Consider the following 22,356-nt stretch of genomic DNA (forward strand, 5'->3'; position numbering starts at 1 on the left):
GCGTTTGATGTTAGCACAGAGAGGTTTGGGACATTATTTATTTTTTAATTTATAAATTTAATACTAAATTAATCCACTATCTATCCATCTGGGAAAAAATAAAATGCATTGATTATCTGGTCAGCAGCATACAAAAAGCACTTTTTCTTTTTTTTAAATCCTCAGAATTATAAATCCTCTTAGCAGAATTTATTATTCATTATTACTTTAAAAATATAGAAGCAGAAAACATCTACCCTTTTTATAATTCACAACATATTCTGGGGTAGCATTTTCCATGATATACCAGCTATATCTTTCAAGACATCAGACACGCTGCATTTATAAGCAAGCAGCTATCTATTAGTATTATTTATCTGCAAGCTGTAAAAGCTTTATAAAATATTTTTCATTAACAGATCGTAGCTAAAGCAAAGGCCTGTTAAACACATGAAACAAGCACGACACTAAGCAGACTATAATCACAGCTTCTTTGGAACCCAAAAAAACACTCTTTTCTCCTCTGGAGAATTCTGGAATCATTATCTATGAAATGTCAGAAACTGAGATGCTGATAAAATGGACATCCACATGAGTAACTTGTGTGCCTTTCAAAATTCTGGAGGTCTTCTAGACAGCAATAAGATGTTGAGAAAGAAGCAAGCCATCCAGTCCACACAAGAGGAGAGACAACACTTAACAGTGAACGTAAATTCAACCAAATAAAACAGGGCTTCTCTGCTAGGACTCTTTCAGCAAAAATTCCCCTAAAAAGACATTTCAGTACCACTTATCACTCCTGTTCCCAGAGTGGAGAAAGACACGAAGCATCTGATAACGGTTAAGAAACATCATAATTCCAATAAAGGGAGATGCTTAGTATAGTCCAGTATAGCTGGTAAGCTTAACTACAGTACAATCAGACTTTTTTCCTCTGACCAGGCAGCAGCCTTATATAGTTATGAAACCTATAGGCCCTCAGTTATGAAACCTGTTCACAAGGTTTCAATTATATTCCTACTCCACTAAAGAACTTACTAATATGTTAAAAAGATATATATAGCTCCATCCATCTATTTGTTATATCATAGGCAAAAAAAACCAAACACAAACCTGTTCCTCTGAGACCTGTTGTAGGTTAGCAATCATGCTTTGCACAATAGCCACCTTGTAGAAAGAGGCAGATCTTCTCCAGAGGTCACACTTCTGGCTTTCACACTCTCTCAGCATTAGTTTTACTCAATTTCAAATGCGAATTGCACGAAACAGAAGTCAGTCACCATTTTCACACCTATTGATTTTAAGCCTTAAAGGCATTTTATATTTACCTTGTTTTTTAAAAAGGTTGCTGCGTACTATTTCCTTCATGGACTGCACTTTCTGCTTCTGTAGTTTCACTGGTGGAATGCAAGTATAAAATTCATACAGGAGTTGGCTGCATGTAAAGGAAAAGTGTCATAAATACCATACAGATGAATTCATCACGTGTAAGTAAAGACAGAAAGAGCAATAGATCACATCTTTCTAAACATTTATTTCTAAGACTTGGATTTATTTACCATATCACAAACATTAACAAGACATCAGTTGGAGGTTAGAAAGAAAACTTTCAAGAGAAACAAGATGAGGACAAACTAGATTTTGCCATGTTTACAGATGTTTATTTCTTTCCATTGTTTTCAATGGAGTAAGGATACTTTTGTGTGGTAGAGGCAATTTATCTTTGTCTGAAAAATAAAGAAAAATCTTATTTCAAACTGCAAAAATCAGATTTGGTTTTCTGGAATAGGGTTGATTCAAGGGAGGGGCAAGCAGAGAGGAAGAGGGGAAAAAAAAAAAGATTGTTCCACTTGCTCATTTTATTCACCAAATTACTGCTTGAGTATTGGGCTGCCATAATGAATCCTGTCATTATGTAATTCTGGGGAGAGCTCCTTGTTAAAACCTGTGCCCAGGAGTCCACCACTCTCTTGATCAGTACAAATTGGCACAGCTTTGTTGGCTTAAACTGATCAATAAGAATTGATTGTTGACAGCAGCAATACATTGTATACACCATATGACACAGCTACTAAATGTTCAAAAGCAGCTCACCTCAGTAACTTGGCATCAAAGACCATTTCAACATCGTGAAGAACTGAGGGGATGTACTTCAATGCAGCAACCTGAATTGATATATAGATTGTGTTAATTTTGTAGGTTTATCTGCATATACAGCATACAAACAATACAGAGCACACCACTGAAACAGATGCACACAAACTAAACAATGATTAATTTGGACTTTATCATCCATCCCAGAAATGTACCATGCAGGAGGCAGAAATGAGGATAACAGTCATCTATCCACTCCAAAACTACACTTTCTGGAATATATCAAACAAAGCATCATCCCCCTACCCAACCACCTGCAGCTAAGCTATCTCATGGTTTATCTTATCCTGTCAATTTCTGAGGTATATTTTGACAGCACAGTGGAATAATCAAACCTTACAAGATGACAAGGGTAAGAAAAAGGCACACGTTGCTATTCTTACACGGACAAGAATAATTAAGCAGGTAATTTTCAGGCTCAAAATCATCACTAACGTTTAAGGCTAGCATCCTTAAAGACTAACTTGCAGTACTCTGTCATCAAGTCCCTTTTTAGGTTGAAAGTATTTAGCCTCTATAATACCTTTTGAAAGCACACATAGCAAAAAAATTTTGCAATAAAAAGCAAAAATGTTAAACATATTTAACACTTGCTGCACTCATTTCTATACTTATGCTTTAGATATTAAGAATTGCTTACAATGATTTTTATGTTCATAAAATGACCTGTGACTTATCTTTCCACTAACAAGCTTGTATTTCTCAAATACTTAGCATATCCAAAAGGATACAACCTACTTCTTGGCTGAGAGCTGTAATAAATCCCAAGCAAAAATAGACTCTGGTTTTGAAAGTATTTTTGGTAAAGTACTAAATAATTTGTCAAAAAGGAGAATCTGGCCACAGTGATACAGATCTGAAGCAGGACATCAGTCTCCTCCTTCCCTTCTTCTTCCTATTTCAATAGGTCACCTACAGGACAGTCTTTTCATGGAAGTTCAAATCTGCATAAAGACGCTGTGGCAATGACTGGTTGCTAAAAGAAATAACATCTAGGGATAGTAATTTATCTAAAACAAATTAGCTGTTTTCTCTATTCTTATTTCTGATGAAAACCAGAATATTTTCTTGCCTATCTAAAAATATGACCACAGCATCAATTTTTGGTTATTATGCAAGAATTCTGAGCAAAAAGCTATAGTTAATCTCTGCTGCCATTATGAACTTACAATTGAAGAAAATGGATTTAATCATATCAACTATATTTGCATGCTGCTATAAATCCAACCACCATAAAGAGAATCAATTTACAATGTCTTAGTTTGACTAGCCTCTTCTTGGTCCAGATGACAATTGCAAAGGCAATAACAGCTTTACTTCATTGTGAAATTTTAGGGTGTAAATTTCTACTAACACTTTGCTGAAAACAAAGTTACAGTAATGTGAAGCCTTCTATTATTGATATAGGTCTATTTTTCATAATAGGCCTGTTCCACTCACAATACATCCTGGGTTAGTAAAAAAATTAAAACAAATCCCAAAACTAAGCATTACACAGATCCTAACCATCTTTTCTTCAAGGTAATATGGCGTATGCTACAGGACTGATTAAACAAGTTATCCAATGAATACATGCTGAAATTGCACAATTTCTTTTCACTCAATACTGGAGTATATTGCCCACCTTGAAAACAGGAGTAACTGTTGCTATATCTCATTTGTTTAAAGGGACTGTAACAAAACAGTAAAGATAACACTTCCTGTTTTACACTGGCAAAGTGCAAAACCCAAATGAATTTTAAAAAGCCCCAATGGAAGTACATTTTCACAAGCAAATGTGATTTTTAATTCTTAACTACTGCTACACATGATAATTCTAAAAAGACTGTAAACTTGGAACCAATGGAACACAATTCTTAACTACTTATGTCTTTTAAATTTAGCATAAGGTAATTTAAGTTACAGTAGGGTAAAACAAATTATTTACACCTAGCATAAGCTACTAATTCAAAAAAATGATCAGAAAGTGTTCTACGCTGCCCTCATCTAAGTTAAGTTCTTGACTATTTATGTTTGCCTAGAAATATGAGTAGCATTGTTTTTAAGTGAAAATGCTCCAGGTTTCACAGTTAAATGTTTTAAAAATAATATTAGCAAATCAGGTTCCATCTCTCACACTGGGTTTCAGAAACCACTGCTGTAAAGTGATTTGATAGTCTCTACAAAGAAACAGAAGTCAATGATGTAAGAACCACAGAGCAAAAAGCTACACTTTGCAAATAAAGACACGTATGGCTATATGTCACAAGAGATTCTCATGTTTTAACCACTAAGCTAAATGCTCCTCTCCTGCAGAAGAAACTCAAGAGGAAGTTTGCAAATCAAGTCCCTAAAGCCTTCTTGAATCATGAGAATCAAGTGTTCATCCTACATAAACCTACACAACAACAATCTAGAGAACTGCCTGGAGTTCACAAAAACTCACAGGAGCAATTCTCCCAACAGCAGAAGCCCTACCAAGACCTGTAGCTGAATCATAAAGCAGGAACTGGAAAAAAGTACTGGTATACCACAGCAATGCTGCATCAACTGAGTGCTCCACATGATGCAAAGCCAAACTGGTCAGGATTTTTATAAAACTGAATAAACAGGGTAAGAAATCATACTACCATATGCCTGCTATCCTATTAAAAGAGACCAATTTAAATTTCTTTTACGACTTTCACCCATTTCCTAACTGAAAATAAAAAGGATAAGCAATGCTGAAATGGTATGAGACCAGAAATAACAACTAATTTTTCGCTCTTGTGCATGAATTCTAACTCGGTGCATAGATACGTCAGAACCATATTGCATAAAGTCAACAAGTCACTGAATCTCACCCACAAAACATGATAACACCTCTAACAAACTATTAGAATTCACTTTTCTGAGATTTTATACCTTGTTTCCAAACAACAGGAATCATTTGAACCATCATACAAATATTAGTCTTAACAAAAACGAGCATTGCAAATGCACAAGTTGAATATGTCTATGACCTTCCACTGTACCAGCCAATTTTTAAATAAACAAGCAAAAAACCCCAAATATTATTAAGGTCTTGTTTCAAAAAGAAAGAATTTTTTAGCCTGCAGTAAGGGTGTATACAACACTTCAAACTGGCTCAATGTTAGCTTAAGATGCTCTTAGATAAAGTCATTCCTCTGCAGATCTCATCCCTACATTCATACACAATCCTGAGAAGGTAAAAGGAGTGTTTAAAAGCTTCTGCCACTTCAACAAAAAGATTGTATCTTCTACTGATCTTAGCCATTATTAGGTCCTTGAAATAGGCTAGGGGAAAAAGTTATTTTATATTTTTTTTTAAGTAACAAGACTGTGAAACACTGGAGCTATTTAAAACACCCATACAAATACCTGTTGTGGTCTAGAAACTCACCTTAGCCCCAGTTCTACTTCAGCAACGTGTTGTCCCTTACTCTTCACGCAATAAATATTATATGAAGATATTGTACAATAACAGCATCCAAATTTCATTTTACACCAATTCCCAGTTACTGTGAAAGATGTTTGATAAAGGCTAGCACCGTCAGTGGCCACAAAGTATTTCAAGCAGCACTCCACTGACATTTGGTCTATTGTGCTGTCTGCTGTCATCTGCCTGCCCACGTATTCCCTGTTCTGCACTTGTACGAGGAAGGAAATGGGAAGGCTGTAGCTACCATTTCTCTGCAGATCTGTAGCACCAACTGAAGTACAATAACAAATATATCCCTTGCATTCTTTTAAATTCCCAAGATTCATTTGCAATAATTGCTTCAAATGATGCACTATGGACACAATTGAGCACTGCCCTTAATGAAGTCATAAAAAACTCCTACTAAGCAGTACAAGATGTTCTGCATTCCTCAGACCTTAGAGATTAATTTTTAAGTGGGATACAGATAAACCCACAGCATTGCAGAAAATGATTTCTTACATATACAATATCCTGTTAAATTTGTTTTAACCTTTACTCCTGGCCAAGCTTATTTTCTTACTTGCCCTCTTTTACAATATTACATTATACATATTCATGAAATTCAAGTACCCATGAGATGAAAAGAACATTCTAAAAAATCACTGACACTCTGCCTCTTAGTCTAATTTTATTTGCTATCAAGGCAACTTTACCAAGTTACTATGCCATTCCCTACCGTACACCATGATGAAAGCATCACTGGCGGTACCTTTCTAGCCTTGTTCTCTCATAAGCAATCTGTGCATCTCTCTACACTTTTATGTTCTTAGAATCTTCTGCAGCGGTATGGATGGGTCAAAAATGTGTGGGAAAGAACAAGAAAGGAGAAAGGTAGCATCTTTATATTACATTGTTTTCGTATTTTTCAATGCCACAGATGATTTCTCATTATATTTCCATGACCTTGAGAATATGTCATATAAGGTTTCAAAAAACATGCATAGATTTGGTAGAACTACTTTCTAAAATCAGTGCCTGGGAGCAAGCTGGGTACAGCTGACATTTGCAACAGACAAGACCATCTGTAGGTCAAATGTGATGTGTCAATCGGGGGACAGAAGAGTTTTTGGAAAAGAAGCTCCAGCTTGATTTGTTATTTAAGGTTGAGAGCACAAGCTTGACAATGAAAGGTCACATGCAGACTACAAATTAGACATCAACAGTATGACCTTATAAAAACACATAGTCTGAAATTTTAAAATAATTAATCAGGTTTTACTCCCCCCAAAATATAGGTTGATTTACACAGAGACAAAACATCTTCAGAAAAATAATGTGTTTTTTTTTCTCTGAGAGCTAAGAGAAAGGAAAGAAGGTACTAACACACCTCTTCTCTCCCTGATCCCCAGACTCTCCCTTGACAAAACTATTTGCAGGTGTTGGAAATTTATTTTCAAGTTTCCAGATTTAAAGAAGTCTATTCCCAGGAATACAGACTTTAGTAAAAACTATCTCTAAAACTACAAAAATTCATCCACAATGGCTATAGAGAAGCAACAGATAAATGAAAGGGAGCCATAACATCATCCTTGCCAAAATAAATGAAAACAGGTTTAAGTCTAGTATCTAGGAAGATCAGTGCCACCACCATTAAGTCAGGATCACGACAGTTCAAACAGTCGTCTGAAATAATTACAAGAAAGAAGAAGTTTCTTAAAAGGAGGAACCCTTACTCTGCATGTGCACACTGATGCTTGTACTGAATTCATAACATTCCCAATCTCACCTACAAAGGACAATCTCTTGAAAAATAACATCCCAGGACCTAAAAAATAGGTCACTCTCCAGTTCATATGGGTGTTTTCAAACATCAGCACAGTTAGGATATTGAAATTATAATCCTAAGTGTAGTAAAATGCTGAAGCTGAGAAGCATTCTGTCTGTATCTTTAAACAAAAGAGCTAACTTCACCATTTCCTGCAGTAAAAAAAAAAAAAAGGCTAATTTGGATTTACATGTAAATTTCCAGTTCACCAACAACAAATTAACACTTCAATCTTCAGCTGTTCAAAGCTTATATAAACAGTTCTGCAAAACAGAACCAGATACCTACCCTTCTCAATGACTGGGCAGTAAAATAAATCAAAGCATCTACCCACTTCAGCCAGCTTTAGAACAAAAGATTGAAAAGCTAGATTTTTAACTTTTTGTATTCTTATACAGCATGTAACAGATTAGGAAGTAAGATTACACTCAGAAGATAAAGTTAAATTGAAACAATAAAATGCTTCTGGCACTGACTAGGCTGTTTTACATGACATGTACTTTTATAAACAATCTTTTCCTGACTGAATTAATATTCCACTCAAGTCTGAGTACGATTGCTATCAGTAGAAATGACTGGGAAATTAATACTGACTAAAACATTGAGTTCCAACTTGGGGAAAAAAAAAGAAAAAAATCATTAGCAGAGACCAACAGACATTTCAGATTTCTAAAATACTACTTCAAATCTTCTAAAGCTGAACCTCATAGGTATTTGGACAACCAACGGTAAAAGAATTGCTAAGAATTCACATTCCAAGGCTCTGCAAACTAATTAATCTCAAATTTCAATATCCTGAGAAACCCAATTACTTTAACTTTCTTCAGGGCTCCTAAAACTTTCTTCTCTCATATCTTCACAGTGTAATCCACTTAAACTCATTCAATTGATCTTACCAATCTATGTTCCACTTGAAATCATACCAGTGATAGCTTCAAATATGACAGATTTAAGGCTGTTTTGATATTTTGATTATTCTCTATTTTTCCAATAGACTCTGTGAATTTTCCTGTTTGGGTATGCAAAGTATAATACCTATGGAGTCCTGTTTATTTGTAATATTTCTGAATAATCACCCATCCCTTACGCTGCAAAGTTAACTTTGTGCTACTACGTTGTCTATCACAGTCATCCCAAAACTTAATATGGGAGCTGTGGGGAGGGAAATCAATGTTGGTTTCAGGCAGAGCATATGAATTTATTTCTACCTCTTTCTGTCTAACCATCTAACCTAATATAGATATAATCTCAAATTTTCTGGCCTGTTACAGACAACTTATATCAAGCTACCAGAGCTGGACTCTCAAGTATCATAGCTGAAGTCTCCTCCAAATAGGCACAGGAAAAAACATTGTCCATTGTGAAAGCTACCGTGACTGATGTGCCTATGGAGCTTATGATGCAGTGGCTTCTTTTTTTAATTTTATTTTTTCTCCCCAATAAACTTATTTCCAGCAGCAGGAGCTATACTACAGCGGGATGCTTCTCGTTCCATGCCTCTACTGCTGGAATTTTATAACATTTGTATTTACTCTATGTAAAGCAACCTCTTGATAGGTTTCTTTCAGAAACCTGCCTGTATGAGTTATCAGTAGTGGGGACAACAGCATAAGTTATGATATGAACCAGTGTCTCAGATCCACCACAAAATGTTTCAGCTAAAAAGAAAGCGCTAGTGCAGATTTAGACACTTAAAAGCCCACTGCCATGCCACGGTTATGAATAAATATGATCCATTTTTCACAACTGGCAGCACTCATTAGAAAAACAAAATATTCATTTTTAAGATGGTATTGAGCAAAGCATAACCGTTAAATCACTACTCCATCTTTAAAACATGTTTACACGCTCACTGGTTTCCACCTCTAGTATAAGTCACAGCAAAAGGAATTGAAACACCAAACCAGAGGAAACGTCCAGCCAAATAAATACGAGTTCATAATAAAGAATGTATGAAGCAATCTTTGGCTTCCTACTTTACAGGAAGTGTTGATAGCTTTCCATTTTAATACAGAATTACATACCATTTTTTTATATTAATGATGTTAATAGCTCCTTCTTTTCTAGTGTTCTTAAAACATCAGATTACAAAGAGTTAGAATAACTAACATTGACACAAAAGGGAAACCTTTATCCTATTTTCAGTTGTTTAAATAATGTACCTCCAAAAGGTACTATAAAGTTTAGTTTTCAAACTAAGATAGTGAAATCCCTGTTTAGCATTATCAGCAGAAACTCAAGAATGAAACATTCAGCTCCCACTGAAGGTTTCATTTCATTCAATTCCTTGAAAGATTCCAGCATCTTTACATTGGTTCTTTCACTCACTACATTCACAACATTATATATCTACTCCTGACCTTTTCAGCCTAGGCTTCAACTTTATTAGATAACGTGGTCTTCCAATAAAAGGGGATTACAAAAGCAACACAAAGGATGAATTTCTCAAGAGCGTCTTCTCTGCAATTTAAAAGGAACAAAAGCAAAAAACTCACAAAGCAAAACCATGTAACAAACCAAAACCAACTTGTTTCCAAGCAAGCACCAACCTGCAACAAAATGGCAGTTTTATGTTGGCTTTTCATCAGGTTGTTGATGGATTCAAAGAGTCTCCTCATAGATTCTTCAAATTCTGTTTGTTCTTTGCCTTCATATAATCTGTTGAAAGATGCATTGGGTTATCCTTTCAGGATCAGAAAGTTTCATGTTTCCAAATGTACCATGTTTAATATTACCTTTAAAATATATATTTTAATTTGACTGATATTTCACCAATGTATTACGTCTGCTATTCACCATATGAGTAGAAATTCATCAGCTTGACCACAATTTAAATATTTCACTTTTTTTTTTAAAAAGCCTCTAAAGACTAACACCTCCCAGCTTTGAGCTTTTTTTTTTTAAAAAAAAGAAGTAATTTCACTTTCAAAATTACTTATATGCAAAAAAAAATGTTGTGATTTCTTTCCGTGACAACTGAGCTACCCTAGGAAGTTTTCATATATTATTACACTGTTTCTTTCCTTTATTGTTTATTGCCACTTTTTCAAATAGCTATTTTTACTGTCCCCAGTAACCAGCCTGCTTTATGAAAAAAGTCTACTTGATGCTTAAAAGTTAAAAAGTGCATTTAAATTAAGCTCACTCCATTATTTCTTCATTCTCTGTCCTAAAGTTTGAATGTTTCACATTATTCTCCTGCATTGCTCATACTAGCTATTAATACTAAAAACTGATTACATAAACAGTAAAAAACACTGGTGCCATGTTAAATTAGTTACCTGAAACAGCTGTCAAAAGTCAAAGAAAAACAAGCTAAGAAAAAAGCCTAGGCAATAAGAGAAGCCAGAAATGTGTGTAGGATATTGTGAACTAAATGCTGCACCTCTGAAGTACTGCCTTCTCCATCAGAAGAGAAAAAAAACCCTTTTTCAAGTCCTGAATTCCAGTGTCATGTTCTTTTCTTTTCAACTTCAAACTGAAGTCCTTAAGAGAACTAGAGGGAAATTATGAGCTTTTGGCTGCAGCAAGTTAAAAAATCAAAACTGCTATTCACACAGGGACTGGCAAGAAGCTTTGAGGAGAAGAGAACACAGAGATAAACTATTCAGGCCCATGGCCTCTGCGCTCTTTAGGTCAATGCTTGTCAATGAGGCTTAAGTCAGTTATTGGAAAGGAGCCCCAAGATCGAAAACACTATGTGATGGAAAAAAAAAATTTATTTATACATGCTTACAAGATACATAATGCACACTACTTGGGTATGTCACCACTGAGGTGGGATAGCTGTATAAAAAATGCATACCAGAAAAACTCTGACACAAAAGGCATCTTGAATCAAGTAAGCTTTAGTACAAGCATACTTACGTAGTTATTAACTATCTTTTAATTATCTTGTTAATTATCAAGTGGTATTTCAGGAGTTCAGGCTTTTGTTAAATGATTTAGGTGGTTTTTTTAACACACTGGAAGTTGTGGCATGTAGGAGCTATTTAAATTATTTTTGAATGGGAATGAAGTAGATGTAAGTTGTAACAATGTGACTGTCTCAGTCTGTTTATTAAAGTTTTTTGGCTAAGGCACTGATACAGCTTTCATTGACTATAAAACAGAGCTGCTAAAGTAAGTGAAGTTTCTTAAACTTATTTTTTTATGCAAGTGGAAATTTGAATCTTTCTTGACTAAACCTGTGGGGCAAGGAGGGAGACAGAAGCATCACACATGCTTTTGAAATTTACACCAGGACTAATTTAAGCCAGGTAGAATGACAATTCCATTTCCTGACTCATCACCTAGCTTACAACACAAATTTAACATTTCAATTAAAATCACTTGTGAAAGCAAGTTTGCTTTGGTAACTATTTCATCACAACAGTATACATTAATTTCACCACCAAAACCAACCCTAGGCCAAAGAAAACATTTCATGTTTTCAGAGTCTGTATTATGTAAACCTTTGACTAATATATATGACCTTTCTATAAAATGTAGTCACTGAGCAAACAGCTGCCAGACATAACCTTAGTTCAGCTGACCCGAGTAAAAAATTTTTTTGCTTTCATTACATCTCTATAGCTTCAACAGGATTGAATGAATGCAAGTTCAAGTAGAACTTGATTACCTTCAATGCATCTGCCTGAGAACAAGATAAAAAAAGTCTCACATTTTATGTCTAACATTAGAAGTCATTAATTCATCTCTTTCCTACATAATTTTCACTTTGTAACGTCTCTTACCTTTCAACAAGCCATCTTGGTTTTTTAAGCATCCCATCAAATTAATGAAAGAATGATCTAAAGATCTGTCTCAGCTCTACTAATTCAAAATATTTGTCCTGAAGAAGGCTAATCCCAACCTTTGAAAGTGAAGTATTTTAATCATAAATCCTAACTTTTCTCACAGGAAGAAAATACTTTCAACCATTTTTTCCATATTTTCTTCTTTTTCATGACCAGCGTGACAATAAGATATTGACTGCAAAAAGTTAGATCACAACTCCTATAGATGGATACACAGTATCATGATTATTTCACTGTTTGGCTATTTTTGCCAGAGCAAACGGCCAGAGCCATTTGCAAGAGCTATTACAGCCCATAATAATAATTGTCCAACTGAATTAGAGGTTTCAGACATCCAGTTAAGATATTTACAGGGAAAACTAAAAGAGCAGATATGTATAGCTCACCACTTGAATATGGAACATATTGCAATAACCTAGTTTACCACAGACTGTCCAATAATTTTTGCTGCCAGCTAATGCTAGGGATTAAAATGGAGACCAAAGCTCTCCCTGCAACAAAGCCCTGCCTTCTGACCCTCATCCAGACAGGAAATTTTCCATAATCCCCTACGTAACACTTCTTTTCCCAAAACTCTAAAAGTCCTTTTTTGCCATGACACCTATTAAAAACATCTAAAACAAAGCTTTTGAACTACTAGGTATAGCCTATTCCCATGAGCACTATTTCCTTCCTTATACAGCTTTTCACTTTGTTTATCTGTATCTGCTTATAAATACTACGTTTCTAGAGACAAGAATGTTTCTAAGGGACTACCTGTTATGTTTTGAGAAACCCACAACAATTTATTGTTGTTTAAACACCCAATGACCCCTCCCCACTCAGGAAGGGGAATTGGGAAAAACAAGGGAAAACAACAGTTGAAAATATAAACAGATTTAATAGAATAAGACTAGATAATTAAAATTAATAACACTAAAGAACCAATATTGATCCCAGTACCAATACAAAATACATTGTTTGTTGCTCAAACCAGGACATAATCTACCAGCGGCAAATAACTTCTGAATCTATTCCTACTTCAACCAAAATGTCATAATTCACCAAATATACTGAGTTAACAAATCTGTAAATTTACATGGATTAAAAAAACAAAACAAAACAGGCAGTGAAGTAATAGACAAAAAATGTGTTAGAACTTTCATTGAGCAAAAGACAGATAAAACAGAACGCCTTTCTGTTCTGTTGACTGCCAACCATAAACATAACTTCCAACCACTTGGTCTACCTATAGTCCTGAGTTTACCCCTGTGTATCTTCTGCCACTGCAGAGGGGTAACAGAAAACGCATTAGGGGGAAAACAGCTAAGGATAAATGGAAAAAGATGAAGCAGAAAATAAAAGAGGAAACAGAGGATGTGGATGGGATCTGTGGAATATGGTAGGAATCCTTAAGGACTAAGGGAGGAAGCGGGGGGACACAATTAGGGTAGCTCTTCTCCTTCCAGCTTTCATCTCCTCCATTCTCCCCAGCTTCTTTTTCCTTAAACCTGAACTGCTTGTAAATATTACACCTCCTCTGTTTGGCTGAGCTATACATACGTAGTCCATTGAGTCTTCCCTATAAATTCCTTAACTAGATATCTGAAACTCTAAATTCAGTTGGACAATTCTTACTGAAAACTACATTGTTCTACACGCAGTCTGAGCTGCTGAACACCATGATCTCAAGGACAAGCATTGAGCTTCAAGCCATCTGTCACAACCATCCATTGGTCTTCAGCCAAGACACCTGACACAAAGAATAATCACCCTTTGAAAATGGCTGCTGTTACTAAATACATCTCTGGAACTTACTCTGTGAACTGGAAAGCAGATCTTTGAAGACTCCCTCTCCAAAAAATCTCCGCAATGCCTGTATCTTAGGGCAGTTGGCAGTTTTTATGTTTTATTCATAAAAAAACAAAAAATACAGTTCTATGCTGGAATCAATTTTTTCTATTTCTCAGTTCTACTTTTATTTCTGATATTGGACTGCTAGTTAAATAGCAATAGTCTGGGTACTTACTGTGAAAATAATGTCCTTGATCTAACAATGAACTTGAAAACATATTCCAGTGCCTTCAGAGTTCTTAGAATAGGTTCACATTGCTCCCCTCTGCTGGAGGTATCCAAGTAAGTCTTCAGAACAGTCATTAATTTCCTGAAATTAAACGAAACATTTTTAAAATAACCTTTTTTAAAAAATTAACTTCTCTAACCTGTTTGGCTACTCTAAATAAGTGTTTATGCTTTGTCAAGCACCCAACAAAATAAAACTGCATGGTTTTTTACATTGATGTTGCACAAATTCTACCAGTATAAACAAACAAGGAGCAAATTCTTAACTGCACAAGCAAGAAAGCAATCCAAAATCTCAAACCACCAGCATAACTACACTATCCTGGAAGCACTTATACAGAAGTTTATAATATACATGCACAAGGTAACACAAGACGTTACTTCTGCCTACCTGCATTAAGCAGTGATTAAACACCACTACATGCTACTGCAAGTAGTACAATATTCTGGTACATAGCAATACCTGATTAAAGTATTTATTTTATTTAAACGCTTCCTTGCTTTGTATCCAAAGGCAATTTTTTGCTAAACACACCTGCTAAAGAAGCATAAAGCTCATCTAAAAATATGACCCTTAATTTATAGTTAGTTTAATCTTAACTGATTAAACTAATATTAATGACATAATCTTGATCTTAATGTAGCCATAAGAAGAATGAAAATAAACAAACAAAACCAACCAACAAAAACCAAATTAGCACTTACATGTTGATGTAACTTACTAGTTCACCAAGTGGACTCACAAAACTTTAGTGACTACTGATATTGTAACATACTGGCATATAAATCAAAGCTCCAAGAACTGCTTACTACTGCACAGAATATAGGTATGTATATGCGTGTGTGCATCTCTGTCCGTGTAATTAATACGCACATCCTCAGTCCCACTGCACTAGTCTGACACATATCAGGATCAAAATATGCTTTCAGCCCCTCAGCCTTCTGGGCATTACATCCATTGTGTATTTCTGTTTGCTCTTTTTTATAAGTTCTCTGAATTCACAGTTTTGTACTGAGTTGGAACAAAATTTATCCAACTTATATGCAAGGGCAATCCACTCAAGGTCCCAGTCAAGCAAGCCTTAGAAATATTATAAGCAAACAAGGCTGTCTTGAGAGGTTCCATACCGAAGCACCTCTTCTTTCACAGTAACATAAAGCATTAAATTACACATGCTTATTACACACGAAGTGGAAGAGTATTAAAGAAGAGCATGTAGCTTGTGCTTGAGCTTTCTGAGCTCAATAATGTTAATTTCAAATTTCCTAGAATGTAAGAAAAGATTGGTTGTGCACTACTGCCTTTCAATTCCAGCAAACTCATGTTCTAATGCATGATCTGCATGACATTTCATGTTGAGTTGGATCTGATGCAAATTCAGCACAGGACACTACAAGATATCCCCAACTACTCCAAACTTTCAGTTCAGGTCTTCTGTCCATTATTCATATTACAAATTAAAGTTCTGCTTCAATCTACCACCCCATTAAGCTGCCAGGACAAGACTTCAGGTAGATGAAAAAAACACATTTATCCTGTTATACAATCATAGAACTGTTTGGGTTGGAAGGGACCTTAAAGATCATCTTGTTCCAAATCCCCTGCCGTGCACTTCCCTGAGACAAGCACTAACCAAAGATGTTATCTTTCTTCACCAATTCAAAGCAATTTTATCCTACCATCATCTGCAAAAACCTTTTTGAAATAAAGTAGAAAACCAGTATTAAATTTACTGAATAACACGTCTCTAGAGTTCTTTTTCTCTTCTATGAATCCATGTCTTGCCATCCGGGCATTACCTGGAAGCTCAAAAAATCAGGGAAAAAAAAACCAAAAAAAGCCCCCAAAAACTAGAAGTCCATTCACCTGCCCAGTGGCATGAGCACTTAACAAACACTAATACTCCAGTTCACAACAGACCACATCACAAAGACTAAAATTCCAGTTCACTGCACTGAAATCCTCAATGTGCAACATCACACTGTGAACTGCATATGAAGACTTGACAGTTCCCAAACAATTTTTTTTTCTCCATGAGTTTTTTTCCTGTGAAAGAACACAGGGAAATCTAGAGAAATGTGTTAAGGACATTCTCAAGCCCTCACTTAGAGCATTTCAGGTGAAGGCCAGGAACATAAAGGGAGAGGTTTTATAGCAAAGTACCTTTTAACAAATTTGACAGGATACAGGTGAAATGCTCAGACACACCAAAATCAGACAAGAGAAAAACAAATGCCAAAGAATCATTTAACCCCAAATCAATTACTATTTGTCAATTAACTCTACTTAAAATGATATGCATTTCTCACAGGCAGGTTTGTTTCCAGATGAGCAAACAGCAGCATCAAAACAACAGTCATAATTAATTACAACAGAAAAGTCACAAACAGGATTTACTTTCTTTAATGTGATGGTGGAGGCTTAGAAAAAAAAGAAAAGGGAAGTGAAAATAAACTTACTTGTATGCCAATGTTGCACTAAAATGCTGCTGGATATACGCTTCCAAAACAGCGTTAAAATGTTGAAACTTACGGTCTGCAATGAGTCCTATAATATATATCTAAACAGACATGGATATAATCAGCATTTTTTTTCCAAGTCACATTTTAAACCTAAATATATTAGTCTTCTGGAATATTTTTGATAATCCATTATTTAAGTGTTTTTAAAGAAATTTGCTTTTCAGTCAAACAGTAATATTCTTTACTGTAGATATTTTAAGATTAATTCCATGAAATTAAGGACTTGATAGCTCACTGAACAATATAGGGTTCTTTACTTTGACAAATAAAATCCTTCAGTGCTGATTCTTACCAGTGCATCAAAGACAAGGATGTCATACTCATTACTGTGGGAATGTTCCATCATGATGTTAAAAAGGGCATCCAGTGTATCTTGGAGAAACTAGAAAACAATATGAAATGACAAACTGCAACCAATTCAACTTGAAAAATATCACAAGTCCATTTTCAGATAGCAGACTTGCTTTCTTTCAAGTGAGAACTTTAAAGGCCTTCACTGAAACCTCACTTAGATTCAGAAAACACTTCCAAGAATTTAGGCTTTAGTTTCTTTATTTTTAAGAACCTACATCCTCAGACACATCAGAAATCAATAATAAATGTTTAGCATGGAAAAGCTAAAATTATTGTATCGATGATATAACTATCTAAAACTGCATTCCTAGTTTCTTACTGATATAGATTAATAGTTGATATTTTCACATATATATGAGGATTAAAAACACATTTCATACTTCTGCGGTCTGATTCAAAGCCCACTTAAAGAAAAGCATTACAGTGACAAAATCTTTGTTTGGGTGGGGCATCTTTTTTTCTTTTTTTTTTTTTAAGTTCTCCTATCTCTCTTGACATGTAATGCTTATATTTAAAGACTAAAACAAATGTAATAGACTCCTAATCTGAATGCTGGAGCCTGTGACTTTCCAAAATATTAACGAGGTTTTATTCATATCGTATTTATTAAATCAACAAAGCACTTCATTGGGTAGATAATACATATTTTTTTAAAATAAACATGTAAATTAATATTAAGAACTGTAAAGAAAGCAGGAGGAATTGTTTGTAATGTTTCAGATCAACAAAACAAACAGTTGAACAGAGATTGTGGAAAATATTAAATTTTTTTCCATTACTACCTTCACATCCTATCAAGTTTTTAAAATAACATTTTCTATTCATGCTCAAAATTAAAGTTTACCTCTGACATACGTAAGCACCTGACCAAACCAGCAATGACTCCAAATAATAATCTCAGTATTGAATTCTCCATTTATGCAGCAAATTTCCAACAAAATAAACCAACAGAAAGCAGAAAAGGATTCTAATAAATTAATTACCAGTGAAAGCAGGGAAATTTGACTGGTGAACTTGCAAATCTCCACAGCCTAACAGTAGCCAATACCAGAGATGTTTGAGAGTTAATAAGTAGACAAAAATTGATAACACTATGAAGAATGCTATCCAGGTGCTTGTTTCTCCTAGCTGCCTCTAATGAAGAGCTTTGCTCATTTTTTTTGCAAACTGTCCCTAACAAAAGCATTGCACTCAATCCCACTCCTAAAAGAAAGTATAATCAACAAGCTTAAGTTCCTGTTTACTGTAACTAACCCTCCAGTTTCTGTTTCACTTTGAAACTACATAGTATTTTTTCTGCCATGGCCTGAAGGCACATGAAGAATAACCATTACTAAAATAACTGTATAAAGATATACCTTCACAACTTCCTCTCCATCCACAATCTTCAGTTTTTCCAGGTTTTCCTGAAGCAACTCTGGCTTCATACGCCACTTCAAGAGACCTAGTAAGCCCACTAATGGAAAAATAAGCAGACAGACATTACAATTTAAAATGTAATTTAACATTCATGCAAAAGCCTTCTTTCTAAAACTTCTACCTGTTTAGAAGATACGTACCATTCTGAGTTAACTTTGTAGAACAAACAAGAGTTGAAATATAAAACGCATCTCGTGAGCTTACTGAAAGGCCCCCTACAATACTTGTGTTCCTGACCATGGTTGCTCCTTTGTTTTCCATGTGTTGACGTGTAGAAGGTAATGACAAATAAGCACTAGCATCCTCCATCTTTTTACTTTCCCCCTGAAAAACAACACACCATTTATGACATATTTCACACCACTGGATTTAAAAACAGACTTATTTTGTACTTTTGTAGAAAAGTAAACAAGAAGCATATTCCTATGGTCTTAACTGCATGCACTAAAGTATAAAGAATAGTTAGGTCACAACGTGGCTGGTACAGGTAAACCAAGAATCAATGTTAGTCAACGAGAAAGGCTGCAATAAACAAGGAATTATGAGGGGTGACGTGGCTGGCAGAGTAAAAGCAAGAGCAGATTTCTCATTAAAATGTCAATAGCTACATAACACAATAGACTACTGAGCATCACCTTGAAGGCTGTACACAGGATACAGACAAAGCAGTTACAAGGTCTGCACGTAATTTAAGAATAGAAAATGGGGCTGAACCGGGAAAGTATAGCAGCACTATTTTGGTATGCCCATTATAACTTAATACTTGGATCTTTAACATAAAATTTCAGGACAGATCAAGACATGGTAAAGTTATATTCTAAATTAGACAATATGCTGCAGTAACTGACACAGATATTATGGAATTTGTGCTTTTCAGTAGAATGAACAGTACAAAACCAGACAGCCAACAGGTATTTTTCCCTCCTCTATTTCATCAAGTTTCATGCCACAGCCTTCACAGATTTTTATGTCTCAACTTTTGATTGATACTCAGGGCAGAAAAGCAGTTTTTAGACAAAGACAATAAAGATCATATTCCTCACTGTTCAGAAAATCTAATTTTTCTTTTACAAAGCTACTCAAGAAAATTTCCCCAATGATTTTATGAGCTCTGTCACTTAAAGCTACAATACCATGACGGATCTGACTCAGGCGCAGACCTTAGTCTACAATTGTGCATAAACAAGGAGTTACAAACCCCATAATCTAGAACGATTTCTCAAGTTTTGGGTTCATATCTGAACCAATGACTGTAGGTGTGCAGTCTTTACTTCCTATCAAACAGCAAGTAAGATTGAAAATTGACTATAAAGAGACCTAGGCAGACAAAAGGCAAAATCCTTCTGCAGCAAAACAGACAGCACCATTAACGTTTACAATTATATCAAGCTTGCCTAATAATTACTTCTCAGAATTTCTGGAACCAGAAGAAAATCTTGACTTCCTCTTTTTCAGACAACTTAGACAACAGGGAAAAGACTTGAAAATTTGATCCAAAAGTCTCTCAAAAAGATTCAATGCCTGAAGGTAGTGAAAATAAAGTATACTGTTTAAACTTTACAATTTTCAAATTACTTATTTTGAGAGGCCAGATGTAGAACTGTTTAAAACACTTAGAGCTTACAATTACCGTGTTTAATTCTAGAATAGGCGAACATATGTCAGAAAATCTGTCTCCCTCTCCTAAACATAAACTAGGTCAACTCAGTTTAGCATTTCTCATCTCTGCTGTCACTTCAGGAAAAATTACCAGGTTGATGCAGGAATGAATTAGATGGAATTTCATAACCAATATTAACCACAGTCACACAATGTGATCATTGTTTTCCTTCTGGTCTAAGTATTTATTAATATTGATATCAATGAAGATAATTAAGTATACACTGCCATTAATCCTTGTTGGACCACCTGAACAACTTGATTTAGTTGCACGCATCTCACTTGCCATTAATGTTACAGCAAACTAGTTTACTTGAAAGAGCACTAAGAAATACCTAAAGTAAAATTTCTTCTCTATTGGAAGTGATTTCTGGTTCCTACTTCCTGCTAGACAATATTCTCCAAGGGAAAAATACCAAATAAACAACAAACACAACCTTGAAACATCTGTTCTCTGTTTCAGTTCACAAAGTCAAAAATGTTACCTGTGTCCAATCAGCGCTAGCCAAAACGATTTTCACATCCAAAATCAAATTTCTGAAACTTTCACTTCTGTATCTGAGTAACTACAGGGCAGATTCAAATAACCAACTGCCTAAGATGACATGTCCTAATTATTCATGTAACAGAGACTCTAAATTAATCAAAACAACACTTTTCCCTCCATCAGCAAGAATAATGGTACACATCCAGGTACTGAGCTTTAGCATGACTTCCTCTATGGTACAGAAGGCCAGAAGCACAAGCTTCAGTAAAAATAGTAGGAAGAGTAACAATCTCTCTATAAATAAAATTTAGTGCAACTTTTACTTACCATGGAACATGTTACATCTTTTCATTATTTAGATAAAAATTCTAATATTTATCTTTGATAGAATAGTAAAATAAAATTAATTTAGCACTAAGAAAATAAACAACACAACCAAGGACAACAATGTGGAAAAAGGTGTCTTGTAATGGAAAGAAAGGAAAAAAATTAATCCAGTACCTTTAGGACTAACAAATCATGGATGCCATCTTGAAGAGTTGTTCCATCCTCTTTCATTAGTCTTATATAGGCCATTGCGAAATTCTTTTCTCCTTTATCTTTAGCTGCAAAGCAAAATATTTTCATCTAACTATCCATCAGTGAATTAAAATTCACTAAAGTAAAAATTCCCTACTTACACTCTTGAGATGACCTGTGTCGGAACATGAAGCGCAGATGTATCCTTTGCATGTCTTCAATAGGGACTGCTACCTTTTGTAAAAACAGAAAATAATTAATAGATTTGGGGGAGAGGTTTTCACCTCTAATGAGCTTCTATTTTAGAATAAAAAAGCATAGCTTCTACTGGCTCCATAATGCCTTTTACAGGCCATTTAAAACTATTGAGCCTGATCACACTAGAAAATAAGTATACTGCAGTCATTGCTCACCCTGTTAACCAGACGCAACACCTCTGCACTAAAACTTCCACATTTCATATACATAAATTGATGACTGATTCCATAAACAGGTGAAAAAGATAAGAAAATAGTGGCATAATAAATTAGATATACTTTTATGATTAAATGCAGTTTCAAAGCCTTGAGTAGAATCCCAGGAACTCGTGACTGCTTTATTCTTAAAGCAGCATACCTACGTATAACACATATGCAACAAATAAGGCTGACTGCATTAACAAAGCACATTTTTTTAAATTATCGACTTTATCATTCTAAAACTATAGGCTTGTACTCCTTTTGTGTTCATTCACAACTTGCAAGCCTGCTTCAGAAGTACTTCTGGAAGCTTCTGAGCATTTTCTAATCAAAGAGACTAAAGCTAGATTAGATAATTATTGGTATGCCTCTGAAAAAATCCACAACATTTTTTACTCTCTAAAATAGTAAGGTTTTTGTTGTTGGGGTTTTGGGGGGTTTTTTGGGGGGTGGGTGTGGGTTTAGTTGTCTTTTTTTGTTGGTTTGTTGGGTTTTTTTAACATCATGCAATTGAAGCTCCTCATCTCCACTGTTTCACTGCAACAGGACAAGTGTAATACTTCATTTCTGATGAGACGCGTTAGGACATAAGGTTATCTAAGATGACCTCATTTGTTTTGCTGAGCAGAATCTTCACATCATTTTCTAGGTCACATTTAAGGCCTCAGTAGTCATATATCTCTAATAACTGATGTATGACTAAGGCTCCATCCTTC

The 22,356-nt window shown here is 35.0% G+C and overlaps 1 protein-coding gene across 1 annotated transcript in view; it reads right to left on the reverse strand.

Moving 5' to 3' along the window:
• The window catches only part of DOCK2 (dedicator of cytokinesis 2), a 231,734-nt gene that overhangs the window by 178,970 nt on the left and 30,408 nt on the right, over positions 1-22,356 (reverse strand). The window contains exons 16-25 of the mRNA XM_014948222.1: positions 21,344-21,416; positions 21,165-21,268; positions 18,658-18,841; positions 18,457-18,554; positions 17,037-17,126; positions 16,682-16,782; positions 14,169-14,303; positions 9,911-10,019; positions 2,074-2,144; positions 1,308-1,414 (exon numbers count right to left, since the gene is read on the reverse strand). Coding sequence (XP_014803708.1) covers positions 1,308-1,414; positions 2,074-2,144; positions 9,911-10,019; positions 14,169-14,303; positions 16,682-16,782; positions 17,037-17,126; positions 18,457-18,554; positions 18,658-18,841; positions 21,165-21,268; positions 21,344-21,416 — 1,072 coding nt within the window. The remainder of the gene's footprint in view (positions 1-1,307; positions 1,415-2,073; positions 2,145-9,910; positions 10,020-14,168; positions 14,304-16,681; positions 16,783-17,036; positions 17,127-18,456; positions 18,555-18,657; positions 18,842-21,164; positions 21,269-21,343; positions 21,417-22,356) is intronic.

The sequence above is a fragment of the Calidris pugnax genome, unplaced genomic scaffold (assembly GCF_001431845.1).
Source record: "Calidris pugnax isolate Ruff unplaced genomic scaffold, ASM143184v1 scaffold27, whole genome shotgun sequence".
Taxonomy (NCBI): domain Eukaryota; kingdom Metazoa; phylum Chordata; class Aves; order Charadriiformes; family Scolopacidae; genus Calidris; species Calidris pugnax.